At 39.5% G+C, this 27877-nt stretch overlaps 1 protein-coding gene across 3 annotated transcripts in view; it reads left to right on the forward strand.

Annotated features, from left to right (window-relative positions):
- LOC127423071 (helicase SRCAP-like) overlaps window positions 1-27877 on the forward strand; it is a 45498-nt gene that overhangs the window by 6679 nt on the left and 10942 nt on the right. For 2 of the 3 annotated variants that reach the window (XM_051667096.1, XM_051667097.1), the window contains 21 exons: window positions 59-199; window positions 1107-1302; window positions 2076-2245; window positions 2352-2439; window positions 5338-5427; window positions 5852-6016; window positions 6282-6505; window positions 6587-6764; window positions 6847-6983; window positions 7100-7269; window positions 7409-7601; window positions 7947-8083; window positions 8273-8459; window positions 8642-8811; window positions 8972-9123; window positions 9229-9444; window positions 12425-12589; window positions 12758-12931; window positions 13567-13869; window positions 23070-23242; window positions 23610-23920. In XM_051667096.1, the coding sequence (XP_051523056.1) occupies window positions 59-199; window positions 1107-1302; window positions 2076-2245; window positions 2352-2439; window positions 5338-5427; window positions 5852-6016; window positions 6282-6505; window positions 6587-6764; window positions 6847-6983; window positions 7100-7269; window positions 7409-7601; window positions 7947-8083; window positions 8273-8459; window positions 8642-8811; window positions 8972-9123; window positions 9229-9444; window positions 12425-12589; window positions 12758-12931; window positions 13567-13869; window positions 23070-23242; window positions 23610-23920 (3740 nt within the window). The remainder of the gene's footprint in view (window positions 1-58; window positions 200-1106; window positions 1303-2075; window positions 2246-2351; window positions 2440-5337; window positions 5428-5851; window positions 6017-6281; window positions 6506-6586; window positions 6765-6846; window positions 6984-7099; window positions 7270-7408; window positions 7602-7946; window positions 8084-8272; window positions 8460-8641; window positions 8812-8971; window positions 9124-9228; window positions 9445-12424; window positions 12590-12757; window positions 12932-13566; window positions 13870-23069; window positions 23243-23609; window positions 23921-27877) is intronic. The other variant, XM_051667098.1, reaches the window with a different exon arrangement.

A 27877-nucleotide genomic window follows, 5' to 3' on the forward strand; every position in this document is an offset into this window, starting at 1 on the left:
GTTATTTTTATTGAATGGGGGTTGATAGAGCATCTCGCCAATCTGAACTAATTTTCAGGTTGTACGGATGGTAATGCGCCATCATGAGGAGCTGAGGCAAAAGGAAGAGAGAGCAAAACGTGAGGAGCAGTCCAAACTGAGGAGAGTGGCTTCTTCTATTGCCAAGGAGGTCCGCGCCTTCTGGAGCAGTGTTGAGAAGGTGACTTAATTTGTTTTCTATTTTAATGCACCTGCTCTTTACATCATTGCATGAATTTGGCCTGAAAAATTCTTTGACCCTATTTACACCTTACGTTAACATCCGTTTTCGGTGATCGGATCGCTATCAGGTAGCACTTCACCTCAGTAAATGACAGTTGTAAATGCACCCAAGATGTTTTGTGATCGAATCATGATGAGGTTACGCTAATATCATCCGTTGTTAAAGTGCTGGGTTGTGTGTTCTTTCCTTTTTTCTTAATGCAATGTATAGAATACAACAGACACAATCCGATGAATTATTCCATTGGAATACACTTGGAATATCTTGTCTCTCTCCTAAATTCCCACTCGCTCTCGTCTCACTCCTGTTTTCTAATCATGCGCATCAAAAGTGAAACCAGGCTTCACTCGCGCATTTCAGATTAAAAGTATATACAAAGTGCCGAACACGAGACAAGTACCATTACATTTGCTTCAGCCACCCAAAATGTAGCTTTGGTGGTGGCCAAAAAATGTTTAATGAAGGAAAAACCCTGACTGTTAAAGTGATAGAAAGCATTTTAATTATCCATCAGTGTTTTTAAAATTTGCTAAAAGACGAAGAATTTTCAGTTACCACAGCCACTGATGTAATATGCAAGTAGCGTTTTCCATTTTGCGTGGGTAATTTTGATCAGATATCTATCCGATCACAGTGGAGACACATTTGACTGCAAGGTATAAATGCAATCCAGCTAAAGAATATCCATATACTATCTGGATATGAAACCCATGTTAATGCAAGGTGTAAATGAGAGAGATTTTGAGTGAGTCAAGCTGTTTAACACTGTTAAAATTAAATCTCTATTGTACTAAAATGTATCAGTTCACACTTGAAACTGTTTCCCACCCATTGCTGTACATAGGTGGTCCAGTATAAACAACAGTCCAGACTGGAGGAGAAGCGGAAGAAGGCCCTAGATCTTCAGCTGGATTTCATTGTGGGTCAGACAGAGCGTTACTCTGACTTGTTAAGTCAGTCTCTGCAGGCTGCTCCTGTACACAGTTCGGAGAACGCAGCTGTTGCCCAACAATCACAGTTGAGTGCTGTTGAAGAAGATGGTAAGGACTGACTTTTGTTTTGCTGTTGTTATTTAGATGTTCAGATGAAGTATATTGAAAGTGAATGAGCAAACAGTGGCCCAAGAAGTATTTGGACACTTAAACCACAGCTAAAATGTGTCATTTTATTAGATATTGACTTCTGCAAGCAAATGGTTTTAGACTTTTTCTCAGAACTTACTAGTGATTGATGATATGTTGCAGAGGCCAATAAAATAAATTGGCCGATATTTGGCATTTTTTAAATTATAGGCATTGGTCGATAAATTTTCCCGTTTCACAAATCGCAACGGCGCTGAGAACTGCCTGCTTGCACATGAAAGAGCCGTTTGAGATTCGTGAATGACTGTTCCTTTTGCTGTCACGTGCCTTTGTGTTACCACAATAACAGACAGCAGTAAAGTCTCATTCAAGCAGTCCCCTGACTGTGTGCTTGTGCTATCTTTAAAATAAGTGCCACTTGGTTTGATATTTTATATTTTTGTAGTGGCATGTTATCTAATGCAATGCCATTGCATGGTAATAGATTTTTAAGAATGGCTTAAGTGAGCAAATAATTTTAGGCTCATTGTATATACCATATACCAACATATAGAGCTGTAATTAATTAAGTGAAATGGAAATCCTTTTTTAATCTGCTTTTGTTTTGTCATTCAAGTGTTTTAGTAGCAGTAAGGTTTTATGTGTAGTCAACAACGCTAAAATTGAAATTGCAATTTCAGTGTTAAATTTGTTTGGTCCTAGAATTCTAAATGCTTGTTTATCTGCTGCAGATAGAGACTTTGAGCCACCGTGTGAGGAGGATGATGATGAAGAGACCATAGAGGTAGAGGAACAGCAAGAGGGAAATGATGCAGAGACACAGAGAAGAGAGATAGAGTTACTGAGGCAAGAGGGCACTCTGCCTCTGGACCAGCTACTCAGTACTTTAACTCTCCCCCAGGTACCCTTGGATTAATGCAGTTATCACTGTTCACAGAAGTTTCAGTATTGTATCTTAATTATATGTCTGTTCCCAAATCTTTAAATATACTTTTTTTATTGCCCAGGATGTTAATTTAAGGGAAGAGGCCTCAGATACTTCCTTCTCTACGGTTGAAGATGAAGACAAGGAATTCTGTGCAAATGAAGAAGATGGTTAGTAGGGTTTTATATTGATAGAAACATAACTTGCAGGTTTCCGACAGTCATGGAAAACATAGAAATATGTAGAATGGACTCTCTTTTATGTAATTTCACAGTTGTGATTTCCAGGCCTGGAAAACTTAATCTAAACAATATCTAAAAAATCACCAAAAAATAAAAATTTGTTTATCATTTCCAGTGGTTTAATCAATGTCTTAAGTGATCCTGTTGGTTTTTGTAGAGAACAGATCAAAATGTAGCTCCTTTTTTGTCCTGTACATCTTGAAAACAGTCTCTTTCGCAATCATGATTTCAAGCTCGATTACAATTAAAGTGTAATCGAGCTTGAAATCATGATAGTGCATAGAGACTGCAATGACAAGATGTGCAGTAAAAGAATTATATTTTGGTCTGCTCTCACCAAAACCAACTGAATCACTTCAGAAGACATTGATTTTGTTATTAACAATTTTTATCGATTCCATACAAGCCAAACAGACATAACAGAAAATGTGGAATCACATTATATGAAACTAAAACCCTCTGTCCCCCAGACTCTGAATTAGCAGGGAGTAATACACTGATGCCTCATGACCTTTTCCAAAAGCAGTAATCACCACTCCCGGAGTATCTGCCGCTTTAGAGGGGTGTATGATACTCCCATAAATAGTACAGAGCAGGTGGCGCAGCTGTAAATACCTAAGAAATTGAGACCTGGGAATCCCAAAATGTTGAACCATATTTTCAAAGGATCTCAACACTCCACTCTCATATAGGTAACCGAGCGTATTAACCTCCCTCTCAATCCACTCTGTCCAGCAGAAAGGGGACTTATTAATACATAACTTCGGGTTCAGCCTATGCTCGAAGCAACATTTAAATAAATGTTCGAATTAAACACTCTGGACACTTTTGTCCATACCGTGTGCAAATGTGAGATAACGGGGTATAACTTAACTTCTCCGGTTAGTTTGATAGAAAGTAGAGCCCGACCAATATGGGATTTTTGATACCGATTTTTGGGTGGGGGGGGGATTCACCGATTACCGATATGGTGGCCGATATAGTTAATTTTTGAGCTTGAATGAAAACAGGCCTTTTCTATGTGGATTGTGCACCGATATGACTTTGCAAAGATACGCAGAAGGCTGCTTTCTTAAATATATTTATCAAAGAATAATTGACATTATTATTATACATTGTCAGCAAATTCTAGAAATGAACACTGAGAAAATAAAGAATAAATAAAAATACATTAAATAGCTAAATAAATATCAGTACTGTATGTTCAGGATCAGTCAGTTGCTGACCATTTAAATAAAGAATAAATTAAAATTATAGCTAAATAAACATCAGTACTGTATGTTTAGTATCAGTCAATTGCTGACTATTTTAATACTGCCAGTCAATTAGTGGCAGGTTGTAAAACAAGAAGCATTTACACCTGCCGAGTCAAGAGATAAACAGCGACAGCAGTGTTGCACTGTATTCTGCTATACAAATTCAGGGGAAACTTTCAAATGTGGAAAACCAGACTTTTAAATATTACATTTTGTAAATGCAAAGACTGGACTTGTTTGGTTGAAGGGGGTACCAAACTGCGTGTTTACACAATGAAAGTAGCTACGGGTTAGCTAGTTAGCTGTAAGCTCATTGTCACGGAGAGTAAAAGATGGACTTTATTTACTTTCCAGCATTGCGTCTCGCCAACTAGGTAACAACGTAGCCTGAAAACAACACTCAACAGACACAGTCCACCATCGCACCGTTGTCTGCTGAGCTGCAAAAAGATGCTCTGACAAACTGTAGCTGGCTAACATAACAAACAGATGTGATAAACAAGTGACATGGTTGTCAGGGCAGGGTTAATGTTATATTAGTTATATTGAAAAGGGAAAATGATGGGGTCATTGTTTATTAACTTTCCAGTATGTATTTCACAAACTAGTTAACAACTTACCGAGAAGACACTGCTTAACTCCACACCGCTTAACTCCACACTGTCTGCAGAGCTACCGTCAGCTCAGCTCTATAAACAATGGAGTTGGGTGCCCCTATCCAGAGTAAAATAATCTGAAATTAATCCATTTGTTTGTACTGCCACTACCGGGTGTCTATAAAGTAACTTAATCCATCCAATAAAAGTATTCCCGAACCTGTTCATTTTCAAAATCTTAAAAAGATAATCCCATTCTACCATATCAAATGCCTTTTTGGCGTCAATTGAGATGGCATCGACCGGAGTCTGATCATTCACCACTGACCACATGATATTGATGAAACGCCTAATGTTATCAGAAGAGCTAAAGCCCAGAATAAACCCCCCCTGATCTATATGTATAAGAGATGTCATAACTTAATCGGTTAGCCCAAATTTTTGACAATATGTTAATGTCTAGCTGGATCAGGGAAATTGGATGGTAACTCTTACACTGGCTTGGATCCTTGTCCTTTTTAAGAATCAGACTGATCCGGGTTTGTGTCATGGTTGGCGGAAGCTTTCCATTCTTTAATGATTCTGGAAGACATTGATTAAACCACTGGAGTCTTATGGATTATTTTATGCTGAATTTATCACCTTTTTGGAGTCCTGGTCACCATTCACTTGAATTGTATTAACCTACATAGCTGAGATAGTCTGCTGAAAATCTTCATTTGTGTTCAGCAGAAGTCAGTCAGTCATAGTCATATACATTTGGGCTGGCATGAAGTTGAGTGAATGATGAGAGCATTTTAAGTTTTGGGTGAATCATCCCTTTAAAAAGTTATAGTTATTCATTATATATGAAAATCCAAGAATCAGAAACTACTGTAAAAGTCATGGAAATGAATGGGTGAAAATGTACGGGAACCCTGAACTTGGGAATCCTATTAAATGTAAAGGTATGTTCACTCTTTGCTCTTCTTCAGCGGAAGATGAAGAGGACACCATTGCAGCCCAGGAAAATATTGAAGGAGATGGAGATCATGCAGAGGAACTTGATGACCTTGCTAGAGAGGGTAACTGAAATGCTTGTCTTGTTTTTAAAATGTGGCACTTCTGCAGTATGAGTTGGATTGGGCAATTTCATGAGGTCAAGCAGTTCCGATCTGGCTAAACAGCATGAATATATGGCAATGTTAGTTATCTATGTGTAATACAAGTCATGGGTTAAATTAGTGAACTGATTAGATTAATGAGTCTTTGAAGTCCACCCTGAATAAACTGCACAACAAGTGCACACAGATGCATTGTTGTGCATTGTAATTTTGTTGATGAAGGCTTTAGTTGGCAATTACTTTGTCTATGTATTCCATTTTAAAAGAGTGTAGTCCATCCTATGACCAACATGATGCAGGCAGAGGTCAGTGAGGGGCATCGCAGTCCAGCTGGAAGCTTGTGGCATTTCATTTCTGGTGAACTTGTTATTTCTTTGTTTCACAGGGGAACTGAGCATGGAAGAGCTGCTGGAGAAGTACAGAGGAGCATATGCCTCTGATTTTGAGGAACCCTCAACATCACCAGACTCCTCAGAATCAGAGGGCACTGAGGAGGAGGTGGAGGAAGAAACTGAGGGAGAGGACAGCATTGATGAAAGCAGCTACTCAGGTGAGATGACATTTGATTATGTATGAATATATAATTCAGCTCATTATTATTACAAATTAGATTACTGACTCATTGAATTAAAGGCACTGCTTGGTGTGTGTGTGTGTGTGTGTGTGTGTGTGTGTGTGTGTGTGTGTGTTGTATTATAGAGCAATTTCAGATGATAAAGCCACTGAAACATTTGATTTGTTTGATTAATGTGTAAAGTGACAGAATATCACCGATCATAATGATTATCAACTTTTCCCCTTCACTCAATTTTCAGATTCCCAAGCTGCTGTAATCAGTGATGATGAAGAAGAAGAGAATGAGGTGCAGGAGAGTGAAGAGGAGGATGATAATGGGGGAGAAGGGATGGAAGTTCTGCTGAGAGAGGGAGACCATAGTCCCACTGTAACTACATCTCCACGACCCAAGAAGGAGATCAGCCACATTGCTGCTACTGCTGAGAGCCTTCAACCTAAGGGATACACACTGGCAACAACAAAGGTAGAAATGCACACAAACCCTCAGAACAACTTCCTTATTTCTGTTCATTACTAATTGGAGTTGTTGTTGTTTTTAATGTAGGTCAAAACACCTATTCCATTCCTACTTTATGGCACCCTGCGTGAGTACCAGCACATTGGACTGGACTGGTTGGTCACCATGAACGAGAAAAAACTCAATGGAATTCTTGCAGATGAAATGGGACTTGGCAAAACCATTCAGACCATTGCTCTGTTAGCTCATCTAGCATGTGTAAAAGGTAACATATCCAACATAATTTCCTTGTGATGTGTATTAAAAATGTAATGGATTTATGCATTTTTTGTCTTTTCCTCTTACAGGAAATTGGGGTCCACATCTGATCATTGTGCCCACCAGTGTAATGCTCAACTGGGAGATGGAGTTGAAACGTTGGTGTCCAGGATTCAAAATCCTCACATACTATGGCAGCCAGAAGGAGCGCAAACTCAAGAGACAAGTAATAAATAGAATTATGCGCACCATTATTATTGGAAATTACGATCTTAAATGTTTTTTAGAAAGCTCTTCAAAGCAATAAGTGTATTGAAGTTTTTCTTTTTCATAATTTCTCAGGGCTGGACCAAACCCAATGCTTTCCATGTATGCATTACCTCGTATAAGCTGGTGTTGCAAGATCATCAGGCTTTTAGACGCAAGGCTTGGAGGTACCTAATTCTGGATGAAGCGCAGAACATCAAGAACTTTAAGTCCCAGCGCTGGCAAAGCCTGCTCAACTTTAACAGGTAATTTCATGAACGTGCTATGGCCCCTTCTAAAATAAGTTTTATTTTCAAAACTCAATTAGTACAGATATTGTGTTTAATGTGTGTTTAAGAATGGGTTTATTTACTTTTGTACCTCCTGATTCTTTGCCTTTCTCAGTCAGAGGCGATTGTTGCTCACAGGAACACCTCTCCAGAACAGTCTAATGGAACTGTGGTCTCTTATGCACTTCCTAATGCCGCACGTCTTTCAGTCCCATCGTGAGTTCAAGGAGTGGTTCTCCAACCCACTGACTGGTATGATTGAAGGAAGCCAGGAGTATAACGAGGGCTTGATCAAACGGCTTCACAAGGTAGTAACAGCTCAGTTCACAGAAGCCTTGTTTTATTTGATAAATGAAAGTCAATCCAAATGAAATGTTAAGAGTTTTTAGTAAAAATGGATCTTAAATGTTTTTTTTCCTACAATTTTAACCTGGTGTTCACCATGAAAATAGCCATAGAAGCTGGCATGGTGTTAAGAAACAAAAAAACATTATTTGATTTATGGCATCTTTAAAGTGCGTCCTTGAAACAGAGAAAAGTTCCCATGATTCTATTACGATATTTGCCTTTGGTTATTTTTAATATTATAGGGTGGCATATGTACATTTGGCTTTAAATAAGCTTCCTGTATCTCTCTTCCTCTCTCTCTGTAGGTGTTAAGACCCTTTCTGCTGCGCAGAATCAAAGCAGATGTGGAGAAACAAATGCCCAAAAAATATGAGCATGTTGTGCGCTGTCGACTCTCCAAAAGACAGCGTTTTCTCTACGATGACTTCATGGCCCAGGCCTCGTAAGTGTCCAGGGAAAACAGATAGGGGTGTGTGATTGAGGGGAAAAAAAAACAGGCTTTTTTTACTTTGTTGATGATAAAAGCTAATGCCTTTGACAATTAAGTGACTCATATTGTTCATACTACAGATGATCTTAGGGTTTTCCTTATTTGTGTCTATTTTTCTTTCTCTATATCACATACTCCCAGGACACGAGAGACTCTGGCAAGTGGCCATTTCATGTCTGTGATCAACATCCTAATGCAGCTGCGGAAAGTGTGCAATCACCCCAATCTGTTTGATCCAAGGCCCATACAATCTCCCTTCATCACAAAGCCCATCATCTATTCTACTGCCTCACTGGTTCAGGAGGCCCTTGAAACCTCACCTTTTGAAGTATGATCTAAACCTAAACAATCCTGAGATTTTGTTTGTTACAATACCTAAATATACATTTATCTGTGGATATATTTTAGAACTGTGTTCAGTAGGTGCAGTTTGTCCCCCTGTTTCTTTCTGTTCTGGACCCCAGTGAAGATTAATAAAAAAAGATATACTTATTTTCATCTTTTCAAAAGCGCTGTGATTTGTCCTTGTTTGACCTGGTTGGTCTGGAGCGACGTGTATCTAGATACCAGGCAGATGTTTTCTTGCCTCAGAGGAAAGTGACACATCAGCTTATTCAGGAAATTATGGATTCCCCTGATCCTCCACCCAGACCAAAGCCTGTTCGCATGAAAGTCAACAGGTAGGCCTATTTTTTTAATTTTATTTTTAAGTTGAACACATTATCCATCAGTATGATTTTTATGCTTTAGGTAAATAAATGGTACATGTTGTATGATAAGACTTAGAGTGAAGTTTTGTATTATCTTTCTAAAATATTCAGCATGTTTGTTTCTCTTCAGGATGCTCCAACCTCTTCCTAAATCTGACGGGCGCTCCACAGTGAACAGTCCACGACCCGCATGTCCCACCCTCACTGCGGTTCAGACTCCAAAGCCGCCTCTAATCACAGAGGTCACCACTTCCCAGGCTCCCTCCCAGCCATCACCTCAAGGTCAGCTCAAAGTGCCAAGCCTTACATCATAATCAGCAAGTGACTCTCATGGGTGATTACTTGTGTGTGATACTGGAAGAGATTAACTTTCTACTCCTGTTTCAGTTTGCCCTGTTAATCCTGTCACTGCTCCGAGAGCTCCAGTGGGTCCTAGCACTGTCCCCTCCAGTGCTGCAATCAGGCCTCCAGCCCCCCACCCAGTGACTATACGCCCCTCAACACCCTCCAGCATCACAGCTGTGGCCACTCCCCCTCAGCCAGCAAGCAACCTTATGACTCAGAGGGTTCTGCTCAGCCCAGACATGCAGGCTCGGTTGCCATGTAAGTTCATTTACAGTATCAGTCTTTTATAATTAAACCAATTGTTTTGCTGTTGTCTCATGGTGATGAGACTGCACAATTCATCAAAATAAAGTTGTGTGAGATGTAACTAGGCTTGTCGCGATTATTAAATAATCACTGATCGTGGTTATTTTAGGTAACCGCGATTATTGTGCACTTCACATTCCAGTCACATTTTAATGCTCAAGTAAGGGAATTTTAAGTGAATATAGAAATGCAATGAACTGAGTAATTTAGTTGAACTCTGAGTGTCACTGAGCCGCACCACGGTTGTCAACCAGAGCAGCTTATGTACGGAAGTGTGAAGCACTCTGATGCGCACAACATCAGGGTTAGGGTTAGGCCTACACCGTTTTAGTGGACAAAAAGAGAGACATATTTTAAGTATTTAGAAATATTTTGATATTTAAACATTATTTTTCAAGTAATTTGTAAATTTTTAAAGTAAGCCTTGTAAAGCTCTGCTGCGACGACACAGTCACAGTCTACTGGACACAGGTATACTTGTAAGTTAATGTGAGTCTCATCGTCTGTTATCGAGTCCACTGTTTAGCTTCATGTCTAAAATGCTGGACCTATACAAAGTGCTTGGGATCGCATTCACAATCATATGGATTATCGATAACAGCTCGGCGCTTAAACCAGAGGCTAGCGGATACAGACCACTTGCCTATAGCCGGGAGTATCTTCTACAGCTACAGTCTTCTATCCTCTGCAGTCATAAGCCATAAGCCAGTTTTACTTCCATTAGAGATCCGACTGAGGAAAAGAGGTAGGCGAGGAGGTGTACGCACCAGATTGAGAAAGCGTCCCTTCAGACCCCCTCTTCCCTCCATTATAATGGCGAATGTCTGCTCCCTCCAGACTAAAATGGATTTATTGCATGCCAAGTGCCTAGTGGAGAGGGCCTGCAAAGATGCCTGTGTCATTGCCTTGACTGAAACCTGGCTCGACGAGGACGTCCCAGACACTGAGGTCAGTCTTGAACATTTTTCTGTCATATGGGCCGATATGACCTGCCAGTTGGGCAAGGAGATGGGTGGTGGGGTCTGCATCTACATTAACAACAGGTGGTGTCTGTACACCAGATGTGGAGATACTGACCCTGCCTCTGCCTCCCTTCTACCTCCCGAGGGAATTCCCCACTGTTATAATCAGCTGTGTTTACATCCCACCCAGTGCGAACACCAAGTTAGCAGCAGAACTAGTAGCCAAGTGCGTTAATTCCATGCTGGCTAAATATCCCAAAGCCCCGGTGTTTATTCTAGGTGATTTCAGCAACTGCAGACTCTGATGTTCTGCCCTCTTTCTATCAGTGTGTAGATGTCCCCACAAAGAAAGAGAACACCCTGGACTTATTTTATGGTAACGTAACTGAGCCATTCAGCGCTCGGGCTCATCCTCCACTCGGCTTCTCTGATCACAATGTTGTTTTCCTGCTCCCATACTACAAACCGGAATTGAAATGCATCAAGCTACAAACCAGCTGCGCCACCAAATGGTTGGAGGACGTCATCACACGGCTACAGGGCTCACTGGCATGCATTGATTGGGACATCTTCCAAGGCAATCTGGATGAGAGGGTTTCACTAATCACTGACTATGTCAAGTTCTGCATTAACACCACCATTCCAACAAGGACTTTTACTGTATAAAATACAGTACCTCAACGTTCCTCCACTTATCCACTGGATTCACAATTTCCTAAGCAACAGACCACAGGCTGTAAAAGTGGGCACTGTGACATCAACCATCACCACCAATACTGGTGCCCCTCAGGACGGTGTCCTCAGTCCCTTCCTGTACACCCTCTACACATGTGACTGCATTAGTCAGTCACCCGTCACCACATACTACAAATACTCTGACACTGCTATACTGGGACTACTCAATGACAAGAACTCTGTTACAGCCTACCAACACTCAATCTCTCACTTCTCAAAGTGGTGCTCTGACAACTACCTCCAATTGAATGTGGATAAAACAAAAGAACTGGTAATTCACGCATAAAACACATCCCACCCTGGACTGAACTACGCCATTATCCACAGACAGCCAGTTGAACAGATCAGCAATTTCAAATATTTGGACTCATCATAAATGATAAACTACGTTTCGATGAACATATCACTGCCATCCAAAAGCGTTCACCTCAAAGACTTTACATAATACGCAAACTCAGAGCTCTGTCTGTTGCCCTCCACTTTCTGCTGCTGCTTTGTAAAAGCATAATTCAATCCATCTTGTTGCACTGCTCTCCTTGTTTCTTCACAATGTTAACCATTTCAAACAAAAACAAACTCACTAAGATAACACATATTGCCTCAAATCATCAGCCTATCTACTCCCAAACTTTCAGATATGAATGACAGAGCCACCGCACGTCTTGCGAAAGTAATAGCAAATGACACTGATCACCCCCTGAATCCATTTTTTACACTGCTACCCTCCGGTTGCAGATACAGGACTTTAAGATGGAAACAAGCTCACTTTGGCAGAAGTTTTGTCCCATCAGCCATTGCTGCTCTGAACAAATTAACTCGATAGCACTGATCTAATCACTGATTTGTATGCATGTACACAGGTTGGGGCAGGGGAATTTATGTAATATACCATATGATGTAATGTGGGTATCTGTATGTTTTGTGCTTGTGGAGCAGACTGGTGAAAAGAAGCTTCCTCTGGGACAATAAAGACCATCTATCTAAAAGGAAATCATGTATCCCTATTTTATTATCTGTTTTAAATATTTTAAGTTAAATATGTAAAAATGACTTCTTAAGGTGTATGAAGCACACATGCACATTTAAGAAATATGACAATTTATATGAAAATTAATCGTGAAAGCCCTAATCACCACAGTTAATCACCATAGCCCTAAAACAGACAATTAATAGTCACAAGATTATTTTTTTGCAACCCTAAATCGTGTATTTTCATTTATCCTTCACATGTACAGCTGGAGAGGTGGTGAGTATTGCTCAGCTGGCATCTTTGGCCGGTCGGCCAGTGTCGTCCTGTCAGGGCAGTAAACCAGTCACCTTCCAGCTTCAGGGCAACAAGCTCACACTTTCTGGGACTCAGCTGCATCAAGTCCCTGTGCCCCAACCACGACCCATCCAAGGTAACCACTCCCTTCTATGCAAAAAGTCAAAGTAAAGTCTGCTTGTGGAAGTTATCCACTGCCTACTAAGGATAGGTTTTCGCTTTTCTCCTGCACGCCTTCAGACTGTCTGTGAGTGTTTGGTGTAGTCTATGGCCTAACACTTTCTTCTGTGGTTGTGCCCTTTAGGAAATGTAATGCATCTGGTTTCCAGTAGTGGGCAGCACCACCTTATTAGTCAGTCAGCTCAGGTGGCAGTTCTTCACACTGTTAGTCAGTCAGGTAGCAGCTCAGCAATTCCCCACCCAGCCAGCACAACCCCATCCTGCTCTGGAATAGCAGTACCTTTCACCGCTACTCAAGGTACTGGTGCTGTCCATGAGTTTATCCTTGTTTGGGTACAACCTGTATCCTGGGTACCAAACTACCTGTTACTCTGCATAGCATGTGCATGGCTATTCTGGAACTGGTTCTTTTGTTTCTAACTGCATGTTGCATCATATTCTAATGTTTTGTTGCCTACTAACTAAACTTCTGTTGGATAAGGTGTTTGAAATCTACAATGAAAGTAAAAAATAACTAAATGTTATAATTTTGGTAGGTCATAAGTTGTAGAGGGTATTTAAGATTTGCGGTGGTTTTGGTTGAGTTTGTTAATTTTGTTAATTTATTTTACAAAGTGAGTGGGTTTAACAGTGGGGTGCCTTTTTATATTTTTCATTAGGTAGTTCTCATTTATCATATTTTCATTTTTCTGTTCCTCTAATGTATGTAGGTTGAACATAATCTTGGACTTGCTCATCCAAACCCTTTTTGCTTTGTGCCTGGCTTAGAGATACAAGACTAAATAATTATTAAATAATGCCAGACCTGGTATTTTGATAGCTCTGCTACTGTAGTCCATAATCTGGTGCCCAGTCTGACTGATTTTTTTTTATTTCCTCTTTTCCAGATTAAATTCTTGTGTTGTAACTAACCATACTCATCTTTTATTGCAGTCCCATCATCCATGGTAAGTGGACCCGGAATTGTAAAGATTGTTGTTCGTCAGGCAGCAAGTAAAGAAGGAGGGTCGGTCCCCACTCTGGCTGTGCCTCCTTCTCCTCGTCCTGCTCCTCCTCAGTCAGTCACCCTTCGTCCACATGGCACCCCAAGCCCTGCTCTTAGAACGCCTACTTCACAGCCCTCACAACGGCCTCCGGTTTATGCTGCTCCTCCCCGAACTGTTGCTTCATCTCAGACACCACCCGCTCGCCCTGTGTTGAGAGTGGTACAGGGACCAGCTACAAAAACAGAACCAGGTTAGTTGAGCACAGATGTTGTTTTCAGAGTTTGCTCTGTGTTTAATAGAGGCGTTTTGTTTTTCAGTTGTGCAGAAGTTTTAGCAGTATATAAATCGTATGAATTTGTCAAACCCATTTGAATAGCTCAATGGAGAAATATGCTCCAGTGTTTCACCTAGCGGTGCTGTTGTACGCGCATCCACGAGCCCGCAACGCCGGACCCGTATTAACGTGTGTCAGTGGAGGAATAGCTTAAAACGGGGTGTCAAACTCAGCCTTGGCCACATCAGGGTTGTTTGTACCCTCAAAGGGCCCACTGAAAATGTGGCACCAGAATATTTCTGGTAACATAACCTGCTTGGTAGCACCCATGCAATTACCCATAATATTACATATTATGTGCATTGAAATGCACATTTGACAGTAAAGCATTGATTTTGAGGTTGGGATGCAGATGAAAATTATGATATTAACAACAGTAACATCTGTGGAAAAAATTAACACCTAATTTTTATAGGGCTAAATTGAAATATTCTGACAGTGTGACTAAGTTGGATCTTATTTACAGATTCCTTTCATCAGGCTCCTACTGATTAAACTACAGTCATGTCTTGGAATTTCTGAAGGCAAACAAAATAACTTACATTTTCCTACAATCAGAGAGCATTACAAGAGAACAGATTTTATACATATGTAAAACTGATGGCTTGGCCCATAATAATTATGAAAATGTACTATAGCTCTTCCATAGTGTCCATATTTTTAACAATGATATTTGTAATAAGTCCATGGTAACCAGGTAAAACCATGCATGGCTCCTCACTACCATGGTTAGTAACAATGGTTTCTATATAAAAACTATGGCATGTTTGTAATTATTAACAGCAGTCTAAATATATTTAGAAACTTTTTCTGCCGCAACTACCATAGTTAATATAGTTAGTGTTTTTATAGTAAATCCATGGTACATTTTTGTAAGTGTTGTGATCTGAGAATTGAAAAGCCTTGCAATTTATGTTTCTCCTGTTTTCTTTGTCAGTGCCGTTTAGAATGTGGGGGCTGTTTGTTTTAAACTAGTTTCATCATCGAGACATAAGAGTTTTGCAACAGACAATTCTGTACCGAATTCTAACAGGATTTGAAATGCCCACCAGGCATCTCACTGGTTCACAAGCAAATTTAAAATAGTTTGTGTGGTTGAGACCAGTCCGCAAATTACCACACTTGCTCTACGCTTGCGCTGCTCTATACATTGAGCCATGTTCATAATTGATCCATGTAGCACTGTTTCATTACGCTTCTGAAGTGAGCAAAATGTGCTCCAAAATATAAGGTTCAGATGACAGGGAAAGGCTCATAAATATTCATGAGGAAAGCGCTAATTTCACCGTTAGTGAAACGTTGCAATCCCCTGTCATTCTGCGTTTCAGAAATAAGCTCGTGGGCCACATGAAATGAAGTGAGTTTGACACGTGTGTTGTGCAGTGACGTCACTGTTTGTGTGTGTGGTTGGGTTTCTTTCGCACTGTACAAAGTGCACAGCTGACTAGGGCTGGAAAGCGTTATGTTGCATCAAGAATAGTGCTGCGCCACTGCAAAATGCATATAGGTGAAACACGTCATGAAACGCTGTTATCATGATAACAGTCATAACATGAAAAAACTGCAATAACGGTATTCAGATGCCTTCAAGGAAATACTTGTTAGTAGGGGTGGGTAAAAAATATTGATTTTCAGATGCATCACGATCTTCATTTTAAACAATCTTTTACTTTATGCACAACCCTCTACAATGAGAGAAAATCACTGGCATTTGCAACCAAATTTTATGCTATGACTAAAAATTTGTATATTTGGCAACTGGATGGTAAATGTTCAGATTTCACTCACCAGTAACTGAGTAGTATAATAGTAAAGTATTCAGCAGCGAGATCCTTTCACTGCGTGTTGAGAGTATTAGTTGTTCCGTGTAATCAGTCTAAAGACGAGATCCACACAACCCATTTGTCACTGAATAATGTCTCTTTTAATACCCTTTCTGTTCTTTACAGTTGTTGATCAAAAACAACAAAAAATAAACATTTGGTTCTAATCACACATAACACGGATGAGATAATGCCATTCGAGTCCTCTTGTTAACATGCACTCATTTACAGATGCTCTTTACAGAAATGCCGGTTTTCTTAGAGACAAATCAATGTAAATACTTGTAAATAGTACAAATGATGCAATTAAACAATAAACACGTAACATGATATATGCAATATAATTTCATATCTATTGATTTGAATACATGGATTTGTTCATTTTAAAAAATTAAAATGTTACCAAAATTATGAAAAACTAATAAAATATAATGAGTCAAATTAATATTTTCATAATGTACCTAGTTAGAAGGTTTGCTTTATAATTGACCACATTAGCTGGGAGAGAATTGCATTGAGATGTAAGCAAAAGGGACATGATAACTAGGGCTGCACAATTAATCGAAAAACTAATCGTGATTACGATTACGGCTGCCACGATTATGTAATTTTGAAAACTGACGATTACAGCGTTCAGTTTAAGTCTGCTTCTGTTGCATCAATGATTTCTATTTACAATGTGTTTTTGGAGCGGTTGAATATTCTAACCAATAACTAACATGTCCGTTGAGCAATGGAACGGCAATGGCCAATCAGAGCCACTTAAATAAGTCATCCATCAGTAATGACAGCTGATCCTAATGCGCAAGTTTTAAACCGTCTGAATGCCCAGATGCTTGCTTTATGTTCCACCTCTGTTTGCGGTGGCACACGAAAATTAATACTGAAGAAACATCACCTGACACTTGAAAAGAAGCTGTAGAACAAGATTTGGATTCATTGCGTATTGCACCACTCACTTTGAACGTAGATGTTAAATACACTGCTAATGAGCAACAAGACAAAACTAAAACGCTTCCGTTCTAATCAAGGCATAGACGCGGTTTAAATAATTTATTGTGCTGATTAGACAGCTTTGTTTTTAATGAGAGCATTCGCGATAGTGCAGAACTTTGTGCAGAGCGTCATTGAGCTCGCGTCGAATTGCAGATCTCGAACATTGTAAACCTGCAGTGAGTGACAGCAGTCATTGTAATGGGAGAGTACAATTTATACAATTTATTAAAATGTAATAACAGTTTTGTTTTGTCATGTTAATAAGTAGGCCAATGAGAATTTGATTAGTACAAAATAGCAATAAAGTAATTGAGCTTAACTGTTCTAAGTTTGTTTTGGATGTGTAGCCAACATAAAGAATATGGCATAAATAGCATATTTCAGAAATCACCATCATTGTTATCGCATCTGCTCTAATAAGACCCATTTGCCATGCAGCTTGTATTAGTAGATTTAACATTTTCACGAATCACACAAACTCCGATCGCAAATGATTGTTTTTAATTTCCAAAGTGCACCCACTGAGGCTAAAAATGATCTAACGATGATCATACATGAACAAGATCACCACTGAAGATCTAACGGGATGAATGGTCCCCTGTCTCGCAACTAAAGGGCTCACTGAACGCAGTAAGTAACTTGGTCAATTTAAATCGGCTGTTAATAAGTTTGAATGTTGAATATGTCATATTTACTGTACGTGGACTAATAATTTAAGCAGTAATTTAGCAATAATTAAATGTATTCTATACCATAGATATCCATTTAAAATAATGTTTATTTGGCCTAACATTAACAAACATTATTACAATATTTAATGCTTAAAATATGTTTAAAAGAAACTAGAGCACAGCTCATATCCACCATTGAAATCTGCTTCTCTGAAGAACCACGTGGTTGCTTGCTTTGTGACGTCATGGTAATTTAATATTTTAATCGACATTAATAATCGCGATTACAATATCAAGGGCAATAATCGACAATTATGATTTTTGTTATAATCGTTCAGCCCTAATTATAACTGAAATATATTCAATATCAATTCATATGGGTATGAATTGAATTGAGAGCTTGTGTATCAGAATCTAATTGGGGAAACCTGTATCAATACCCAGCCCTACTTTTAGGTGACAGTTTTAGAGTTAATAGCAGAAATACAGCTCTGGAAAAAATTAAGAGACCACTGCAAAATTATCAGTTTCTCTGTATTTACTGTTTATAGGGATGTGTTTGAGTAAAATGAAATTTTTTGTTTTATTTCTATAAACTACTGACAACATTTCTCCCAAATTTCAAATAAAAATATTGTCATTTAGAGCATTTATTTGCAGAAAAATGACAACTGGTCAAAATAACAAAAAAGATGCAGTGTTTTCAGACCTCAAATAATGCAAAGAAAACAAGTACATATTCATTTATAAACAACATCATGTTTTAACTTAGGAAGAGTTCAGAAATCAATATTTGGTGGAATAACCCTGATTTCCAATCACAGCTTTCATGCGTCTTGGCATGCTCTCTAACAGTCTTTCACATTTCTGTTGATTGACATTATGCCACTCCTGGTGCAAAAATTCAGGCAGCTCGGCTTTGTTTGATGGCTTGTGGCCATCCATCTTCCTCTTGATCACATTCCAGAGGTTTTCAATGGGGTTCAGGACTGACGATTGGTCTGGCCATGACAGGGTCTTGATCTGGTGCTCCTCCATTCACACCTTGATTGACCTGGCTGTGTGGCATGGAGCATTGTCCTGCTGGAAAAACCAGTCCTCAAAGTTGGGGAACAATGTCAGAGCAGAAGGATGCAAGTTTTCTTCCAGGATAACCTTGTACGTGCCTTGATTCACAAAGACAAATCTGCCCGATTCCAGCCTTGCTGAAGCTCCCCCCGATCATCACCGATCCTGCACCAAATTTCACAGTGGGTGCGAGACACTGTGGCTTCTAGGCCTCTACAGGTCTCCGTCTAACCATTAGATGACCGGGTGTTGGACAAAGCTGAAAATTGGATTCATCAGAGATGATGACCTTACTCCAGTCCTCTACTGTCCAATCCTTATGGTCTTTTGCAAACTTCAGCCTGGCACTTCTTTGCTTCTCATTGATGAAGGGCTTTTTTCTAGCTTTGCACGACTTCAGCCCTGCCCCTTGGAGCCCGTTTTGAACCGTCCTCGCCATGTACTTCACCCCAGCTGCCGTTAGCCATTCTTTTTGTAAGTCACTTGATGTCATCCTATGGTTGTTGAATGACATTCAAATGAGTTGGCAGTCATCCCAGTAAGTGGAGAGTCGTTTTCGACTTTGTTGTCCCAAATGTCCGCTGCTTGACCTTGTTCTTATGAACTGCCGTCTTTGGAATTTTGAGGATGGAAGCAACCTGACACTCACTGTATCCCTCTGCCAGTAAAGCCAGAATTTAACCCTTCTTTTCCTCACTGAAAACTTTTCAGCTCTTTGGAATGGTCAATAGTTATTTTTTGTTTCCAATCACTTTTGAGGTACTACTAGCACTGTGTTTGCCATCCAGCTAGTCTTATTGCAAGAGGATAGCGATGGACCACAGCAGTAGTTTTTATATTTTTTCTCATTAAATAAGATTTGGTTCAGGTGAGCACCTAATCAGTACCTCATTACATAGAATGAGGTGTGCTTGTGTTGGAATTCAACAGACACTGGAATGGAATGGCTGCCATGTTGAGATGCTGATTTAAGAAAAATTTGGAGGGGTCTCTTAATTTTTTACAGAGCTATATAAACTCTATAATAGTTATTTAAAGAGCTATATGCAAAAAAAGAAATGACCTCTCACTTTCAACTGCTTTTATTTCCAGCAAACTTAACATGTGTAAATATTTGTATGAACATAAAAAGAATCAACAACTAAAACATAAACTGAACAAGTTTCACAGACATGTGACTAACAGAAATGGAATAATGTGTCCCCAAACAAAGGGGGAGGGTCAAAATCAAAAGTAGCAGTCAGTATCTGGTGTGGCCACCAGCTGCATTAAGTACTGCAGTGCATCTCCTCCTCGTGGACTGCACCAGATTTGCCAGTTCTTGCTGTGAGATGTTACCCCACGCTTCCACCAAGGCACTTGCAAGTTCCCGGACATTTCTGGGGGGAATGGCCCTAGCCCTCACCCTCCGATCCAACAGGTCCCAGATGTGCTCAATGGAATTGGGCTCTTCGCTTGCCATGGCAGAACACTGACATTCCTGTTTTGCAGGAACTCGCGCACAGAACGAGCAGTATGGCTGGTGGCACAGCATTGAGAGTGCCTGCAATGACAACAAACTCAATCCGATGATGCTGTGGCACACCACCCCAGACAATGACGGACCCTCAACGTCCAAATCGATCCGCTCCAGAGTACAGGCCTCAGTGTAACGCTCATTCCTTCGACAATAAATTCGAGTCCGACCATCACCTCTGCTGAGACAATACCGCGACTCATCAGTGAAGAGCACTTTTTGCCAGTCCTGTCTGGTCTAGCGAAGGTGGGTTTGTGCCCAAAGGCGACGTTGTTTCCAGTGATGTCTGGTGAGGACCTGCCTTACAACAGGCCTACAAGCCCTCAGTCCAGCCTCTCTCAGCCTATTGTGGACAGTCTGAGCACTGATGGAGGGATTGTGCATTCCTTGTCAGGGCTCAACAATAAGGACTGCCCGATGGCCCGGGACCAGTGTGAGAAAGATTCGGGCCAGTTGCTAGAACAGTCACTTGCCCGATCGGGCCAGTGCTGCATTTATAACATTAGTGCAAGCAAACAACAAGCGAGAGAGCACAAAAATTACACAGCGTAAACAAAGTCTACTAACCGAGGAGCGAGCGCGTATATTTATCTCGCAAACACACGCAAATGCATAATATACTGGACGCGCCAAGGCACAGTCGCATGCACGCACAAGATCGTGCAGACACCGAATGCACTCCTAGCACTGTCCTCGCTCTTTTCCAAGTGTCTTAGCAGCAGCTATTACCAATGTGTAGAAAATAGCAGGAAAAAACCCCACTTAATGAATTTCGTAGTGGGATTTAACGTCTTGTGCAACATTTTAAGTGTCCTTGCACATTCCATGTTCACGGTGCGTGAAATCCCCACATTTTTCATTTTTACATGTTGGTGAAAATTAGTAATCCACACACTGGAACACAAGAAATCAACAGTTTCTTTCTATAGGACTGAAAATCCATGTCTCTCCTTGCATGTCTCATCATCATCTCTCTCCATGCAGCATAGACTGTTTAAAGTGCATGCGCTCTCGTAAAGGGACAGAGCGCTAGTTTTATTCCCACTGTAAAAAAACAAACACATTTTCTCTCATTAATTCTCCTTTAGAGATGAAGTGCCGAATGAGACGTAATAAACTTTGTTAAACCCCAGTTATACACGTGTCTGGAAATCACAAGCTGCTCAGTATCCAAAATGTAAGTATACATTTTATTAGGTAATGTTTCAAAACGTAAACATTAATTCGACATGATAATGGCGTTTGATATGAAAAGAAGCAAGATCACTGTGGCTATTAGGCTATTATTATCAGAGCTGTTCAGCTGCAGGGTGAAGATGAATATTTGAAACGGTCTACTTCATATCATCCTCATAAAACACCTATTACATGTCTCATTTCTGGACTATACAGGTATTTTTGTTTTTGTTCTTTGTATATCAGTCAGTGTTGGTCTTGTTTGGGTTGTCTGATTTCATGTTATATACACATTGTTAATTCACAGATTAGGCCTAATATCTACCTACTGTATATTACACATCACAACTGATTTAGTAGCAAGTCTGTTCTCTCAGCCAATAATCAAATCTTTAACTCGGTGAATAATCTTTGATCCTTCCTGTGAAAACACTACACATGTGCAAAAGTTGCATGAAAGCATGACTAAATGGGTGACTGAAAACCCATCATCTCCTCCACAGAACTCTTGGCTTAAAAGCACATGTTTTAATGGCAGGACAGCTGAGGTTAATATGATGTATTTATGAATTTATATCTGTAAAGCGCATATATGGGATTACATAAATCATAAATCATATCATGCAAATTATAAATGTGATTCAATTTTGGGGGACATTGTATTTTTTATTTTTTTCTCCCCTTTTCCTCCCCAATTTGGAATACCCAATTCCCAATGCGCTTTAAGTCCTCATGGTGGTGTAGTGACTCGCCTCAATCTGGGTGGTGGAGGACGAATCTCAGTTACCTCCGCGTCTGAGACCATCAGTCCGTGCATCTTATCACGTGGCTTGTTGAGCATGTTACCGCAGAGACATAGTGCGTGTGGAAGCCCACGCTATTCTCCGCGGCATCCACGCACAACTCACCACATGCCCCACCGAGAGCGAACCACATTATAGTGATCACAAGGAGGTTACCCCATGTGACTCTCCCCTCCCTAGCAACCGGGCCAATTTGGCTGCTTAGGAGACCTGGCTGGAGTCACTCAGCATGCCCTCGTTTCGAACTCGCGACTCCAGGTGTGGTAGTCAGCGTCTTTACTTGCTGAGCTACCCAGGCCCCTGGGGGGCATTGTATTAAAAACATAAGATATGTAAAAAATATTTTTTAAATCCATGATGGTAAAAACAGCTATTTGTCATTTTTGTGTTTTGGCCAGTGAAAATTTTTGCAGGGCCAGTAAAAATCTGAAGCACTGGCCAGTAGAAAAAATCCTTAGCGTTGAGCCCTGCTTGTGAGAACTACTCGGGCAGTTGTTGTTGCCATCCTGTACCTGTCCTGCAGGTGTGATATTCGGATGTACCGATCATGTGCAGGTGTTTTTACACATGGTCTGCCACTGCGAGGACGATCAGCTGTCATTCCTGTCTCCCTGTAGCACTGTCTTAGGCGTCTCACAGTACGGACATTGTAACTTATTGCCCTGGCAACATCTGCAGTCCTCATGCCTCTATGCAGCATGCCTGAGGCACGTACACACAGATGAGCAGGGACCCTGGGCATCTTTCTTTTGGTGTTTTTCAAAGTCAGTAGAAAGGTCTCTTTAGTGTACTAAGTTTTTATAACTGTGACCTTAATTGCCTACCGTCTGTAAGCTGTTAGTGTCTTAACGACCGTTCCACAGGTGCATGTTCATTAATTGTTTATGGTTCATTGAACAAGCATGGAAAACATTTTTAAACTCTTTACAATAAAGATCAGTAAAGTTATTTGGATTTTTACAAAATTATCTTTAAAATATAGTGTCCTAAAAAAAGGACGTTTCTTTTTATATATATATATTATCGCCCTGTGCTATATGGTAATAACACACTCTGTTTGCAGTAGCGAAAGTGAATTCATCATTAGGACATGAGGACCGTGAGGACCGTGGTAGTGATGTTATTACTTTGCGCATGAGCACTCCTAAGCCTGCATCCTCACCTCAGAGCAGTGGGTCAACATCTCAGCGTCCCCGCATTCAACCGCCACCTCCACCACTATCCCCCTTCTACATGGTAATAAATACAGCATTAATCTTAAAATACATTATTGATTAATCTCTTTTCTTCTCACTGTCTTCCCACTTTCATTGTGTTTTCATGTTTATGCTTCTTAAATACAAGATCATATGAAGCAGAACACTATTTCCATTTTAAATAATAGTTTCATCTTCAAATGTCTTAAGCATCTCAAAACACTGGCAAAAGTAACTTTCTTGTAATACATTTACTTTAGAAGAAAATACTTCCTTGCTAAAGTATTACAACTTAATATAATTTTTTTTTTTTTTTACCCTTTTTCTTTGTATATAAATTTGGTGATCTATTTGTTATTCAGCTGTACCAGTAGTTTTCACTTACTTTTCACTTTGGTCTTTGTCAGTCATGGATTGCAGACAGCCGAAAGGCTCAACGAGATAGCAGAATATCTCAGATCATCCGCATCAACGATCTGCACTGCAGTGCTAAGCCTGTGTATGGCCATGAGGTGCTGGACTTCCTAACCTTCCTCCCAGGCCCTTGTCAGTCCCCAGCACGTCCTGTTCTGGACAACTGGACTTACTCTGGTTACAGCTCCTGCCTCACTGCTCAATCACACCATCACAAAGATTACCTGGAAAAGAGTGAAGTCCTGAAAGAAGCCATCCATAACTCAGATGAGAGACTTAAACATCTCTCTGAGGTCATGGACAGGTATTTTTTTACAAACATCTCTTAACCCCCATATACATAAAGCACTTAAATGTATTGACCTGTTTCATGTGACGTCACTGTATGACCGCGCCACCATATTTGTGACCAAAATTCCATATACCTTCAATGTGCTGCGCTGTGGGATACGGCAAAAGCCGGCAAAAATTTTGTTTCTGTTTATAAATCTTGAGATGGTGATACTGCTGTTTAATTACCAGAGTCAAAATATAATTTTTCTTTCAGTTTAGTTTTATCTTTTAAGTGACGGCTTCATTTCGCCAAAGTCAAGCAACGATGGGAGAGCATGGTCTTTGCTTATTAATTCAGACATGTCAGTTATCTATACACATGTCTACTATATTTATAACATAATGGAGTTGGATACAATTAAACTGGAAATGCACATAGGACAATGCTATTCATAACACTCTTATGAATAATTGTAATAAGTAAAATGCACTACAATGTGTATATATATTACATACAGTATTGTAAGTGTATAATGTCAGTCAATAAACAACACACCATAAGATCATGATGCACAGACTTTATTCACACCACCAGACTACAATGTAAAACACTAATATGCCTCAGCTGCTTTCTGTGTATTCTTCATGAGTTAAAAGCAACTCTTACATTCATACAGATGGGATCATCACAGATGTTTTGAAATATTTTGACCAAATCAGAGCAGAAAACGACACAAACATGTGTAACTTCTAAATGAGAGATGTTTACTGTGATATGACGGTAGGCATGTGAACGCGCCGGTCACACATCAGACTCGCCTCCGTAAGGAGGAAAATCGTGGATAAAATATATTTAAATGTCCTTCAAAGTGAAATTTGGCAATATTTGTGCTGACCACAGACCTGTATACACCTTTCCTGGGACTTTGCATGGATCAAAAACTTTTTTTTGTTTTTCTTGGGATCGTTTTATGGGTGTTTTTCCATTCACTGCCATTGTTTTCTCCCGGTGATGGTCACAAATATAGCAGGGGAAAAAGTGATCACTGAAACAGGTAAATTCAATAAATGTAGCGTCAAAATCAAATTTTAATGCATCAAAGTTAGGGCTGGGCTATAAATATACAAGATTACTTTGCTGGTGAAATGAAAATTTTGCATCATTTTATTTTTTTGTTTGTAAATTAAGTTTACTAAAAACTGAGTCATTAGACTAGTTTTGTGATCATCCTTTGTTTTATGACTGATTCATGAATCCCCTCACTGGATGATTTTTGCACCATTCTGAGTAAACTCTAGAGACTGTTGTGTGTGAAAATCCCAGGAGATAAGCAGTTACAGAAATACTCAAACCAGCCCGTCTGGCACCAACAATCATGCCACGGTCCAGATCACTGAGATCACATTTTCCCCATTCTGATGGTTGATGTGAACATTAACTGAAGCACCTGACCCGTATCTGCATTATTTTATGCACTGCACTGCTGCCACACAATTGGCTGATTAGATAATCGCATGAATTAAATGTACAGGTGTACCTAATAATGTGGCTGGTGTGTGTATGTATGTATGTATGTGTGTGTGTGTGTGTGTGTATAATAATATATATATATATATATATATATATATATATATATATATATGAAGATTTCAAACAAACTTCTTTCACGTTGTCATTATGGGGTATTGTTTGTAGAATTTTGAGGAAAATAATGAATTTAATCCATTTTGGAATAAGGCTGTAACATAACAAAATGTGGAAAAAGTGAAGCGCTGTGAATACTTTCCGGATGCACTGTGTGTGTGTGTGTGTATGTGTGTGTGTGTGTGTGTGTGTGTGTGTGTGTGTGTGTGTGTGTGTATATATATATATATATATATATATATATATAATTATATCAGTTGAAGTCAGAAGTTTACATACACCTTAGCCAAATATGATTAAGCTCAGTTTTTCACAATTCCTGACTTTTAATCATAGAAAACATTCCCTGTCTTAGGTCAGTTAGGATCACTATTTTAAGAATGTGAAATGTCAGAATAATAGCAGAGAGAATTATTTATTTCACTTTTTATTTATTTCATCACATTCCCAGTGGGTCAGAAGTTTACATACACTTTGTTAGTATTTGGTAGCATTGCCTTTAAATTGTTTAACTTGTGTCGTATGTTTTGGGTAGTCTTCCACAAGCTTCTCACAATAAGTTGCTGGAATTTTTGGCCCATTCCTCCAGACAGAACTGAGTCAGGTTTGTAGGCCTCCTTGCTCGCACACGCTTTTTCAGTTCTGCCCACAATATTCCCACAGGGCTTTGTGATGGCCACTCCAATACCTTGACTTTGTTGTCCTTCAGCCATTTTGCCACAACTTTGGAGGTATGCTTGTGGTCATTGTCCATTTGGAAGACCTATTTGCTACCAAGCTTTAACTTCCTGGCTGATGTCGGAGATGTTGCTTCAATATATCCACATAAGTTTCCTTCCTCATGATGCCATCTATTTTGTGAAGTGCACCAGTCCCTCCTGCAGCAAAGCACCCCTACAACATGATGCTGCCACTCCCACGCTTCACGGTTGGGATGGTGTTCTTCGGCTTGCAAGCCTCCCCTTTTTCCTCCAAACATAACAATGGCCATTATGGCCAAACAGTTAAATTTGTTTCATTAGACCAGAGGACATTTCTCCAAAAATAAGATATTTGTCCCCATGTGCACTTGCAAACTGTAGACTGGCTTTTTTATAGTGGTTTTGGAGCAGTGGCTTCATCCTTGCTGAGCAGCCTTTCAGCTTATGTCAATATAAGACTCGTTTTACTGTGGATATAGATACTTGTCTACCTGTTTTCTCCAGCATCTTCACAAGGTCCTTTACTGTTGTTTAGGGATTGATTTGCATTTATCACACCAAACTACGTTAATTTCTAGGAGACAGAATGCGTCTCCTTCCTGAGCAGTATGATGGCTGCATGGTCCCATGGTGTTTATACTTGCGTACTATTTTTCATACAGATAAACGTGGTACCTTCAGGCGTGTGGAGGTCCAATTTTGTTTCTGAGGTTTTGGCTGATTTGTTTTGATTTTCCCATGATGTCAAGCAAAGAGGCACTGAGTTTGAAGGTAGGCCTTAAAATACATCCACATACCTCCCAATTGACGCTAATTAGCCTATCAGAAGCGAATTGCCAAAAGGTGTGACATAATTTTCTGGAATTTTCCAAGTTGCTTAAAGGCACAGTTAACTTAGTGTATGTAAACTTCTGACCCACTGGAATTGTGATTATAGTCAATTAAAAGTGAAACAATCTGTCTGTATACAATTGTTGGAAAAATTACTCATGTCATGCACAAAGTAGATGTCCTAAACGACTTGCCAAAACTATAGTTTGCTAATATTAAATCTCTCTCTATCTATCTATCTATCTATATATATTAGTAGGGGTGTGTCTTTTTCAAAAAACATTTTTAGTAAAGTACAAAAAAGTGAGTAATCGATTACTCGTAAATAAAACAAATAAAAGTTAAAAATAAAAAGTTTATATTTTGTTTTATTCACAAATCTTACCAAGAACAGTTTCAAAATAAGGTCATTTCAACAAACTATGCTTTTCTTTTGGCAAAAAAGTTAAATGAACTATATGCATTAATGAAAAATAAATATATCAAAAAGTAATAAACATTTGCACTCACCAGCAGCATAGAAACATAGAAACCAATGCTGACGGCATTAGGGCTGGGCGATATGTAATATGTATTTTATATGCCATTTATAATCGGCTTTAACAAATATCACGATATACGATTATATAGTCAACCCCCCCTGCTGAGGGTCTGTGAATTTTTTTTGCTTTATTGATTTTGCTTTAAAAATTTAATTAATTTATTGAAACACGAAAAACAAAAGACATTTCTAAATTCAAATCGCACTTTAAACTAAAAAAATAAATAATTATAATGAAATAAGATCTTATTTAACCACCTCCCCAAATCC

The sequence above is a fragment of the Myxocyprinus asiaticus genome, chromosome 32 (assembly GCF_019703515.2).
Source record: "Myxocyprinus asiaticus isolate MX2 ecotype Aquarium Trade chromosome 32, UBuf_Myxa_2, whole genome shotgun sequence".
Classification (NCBI taxonomy): domain Eukaryota; kingdom Metazoa; phylum Chordata; class Actinopteri; order Cypriniformes; family Catostomidae; genus Myxocyprinus; species Myxocyprinus asiaticus.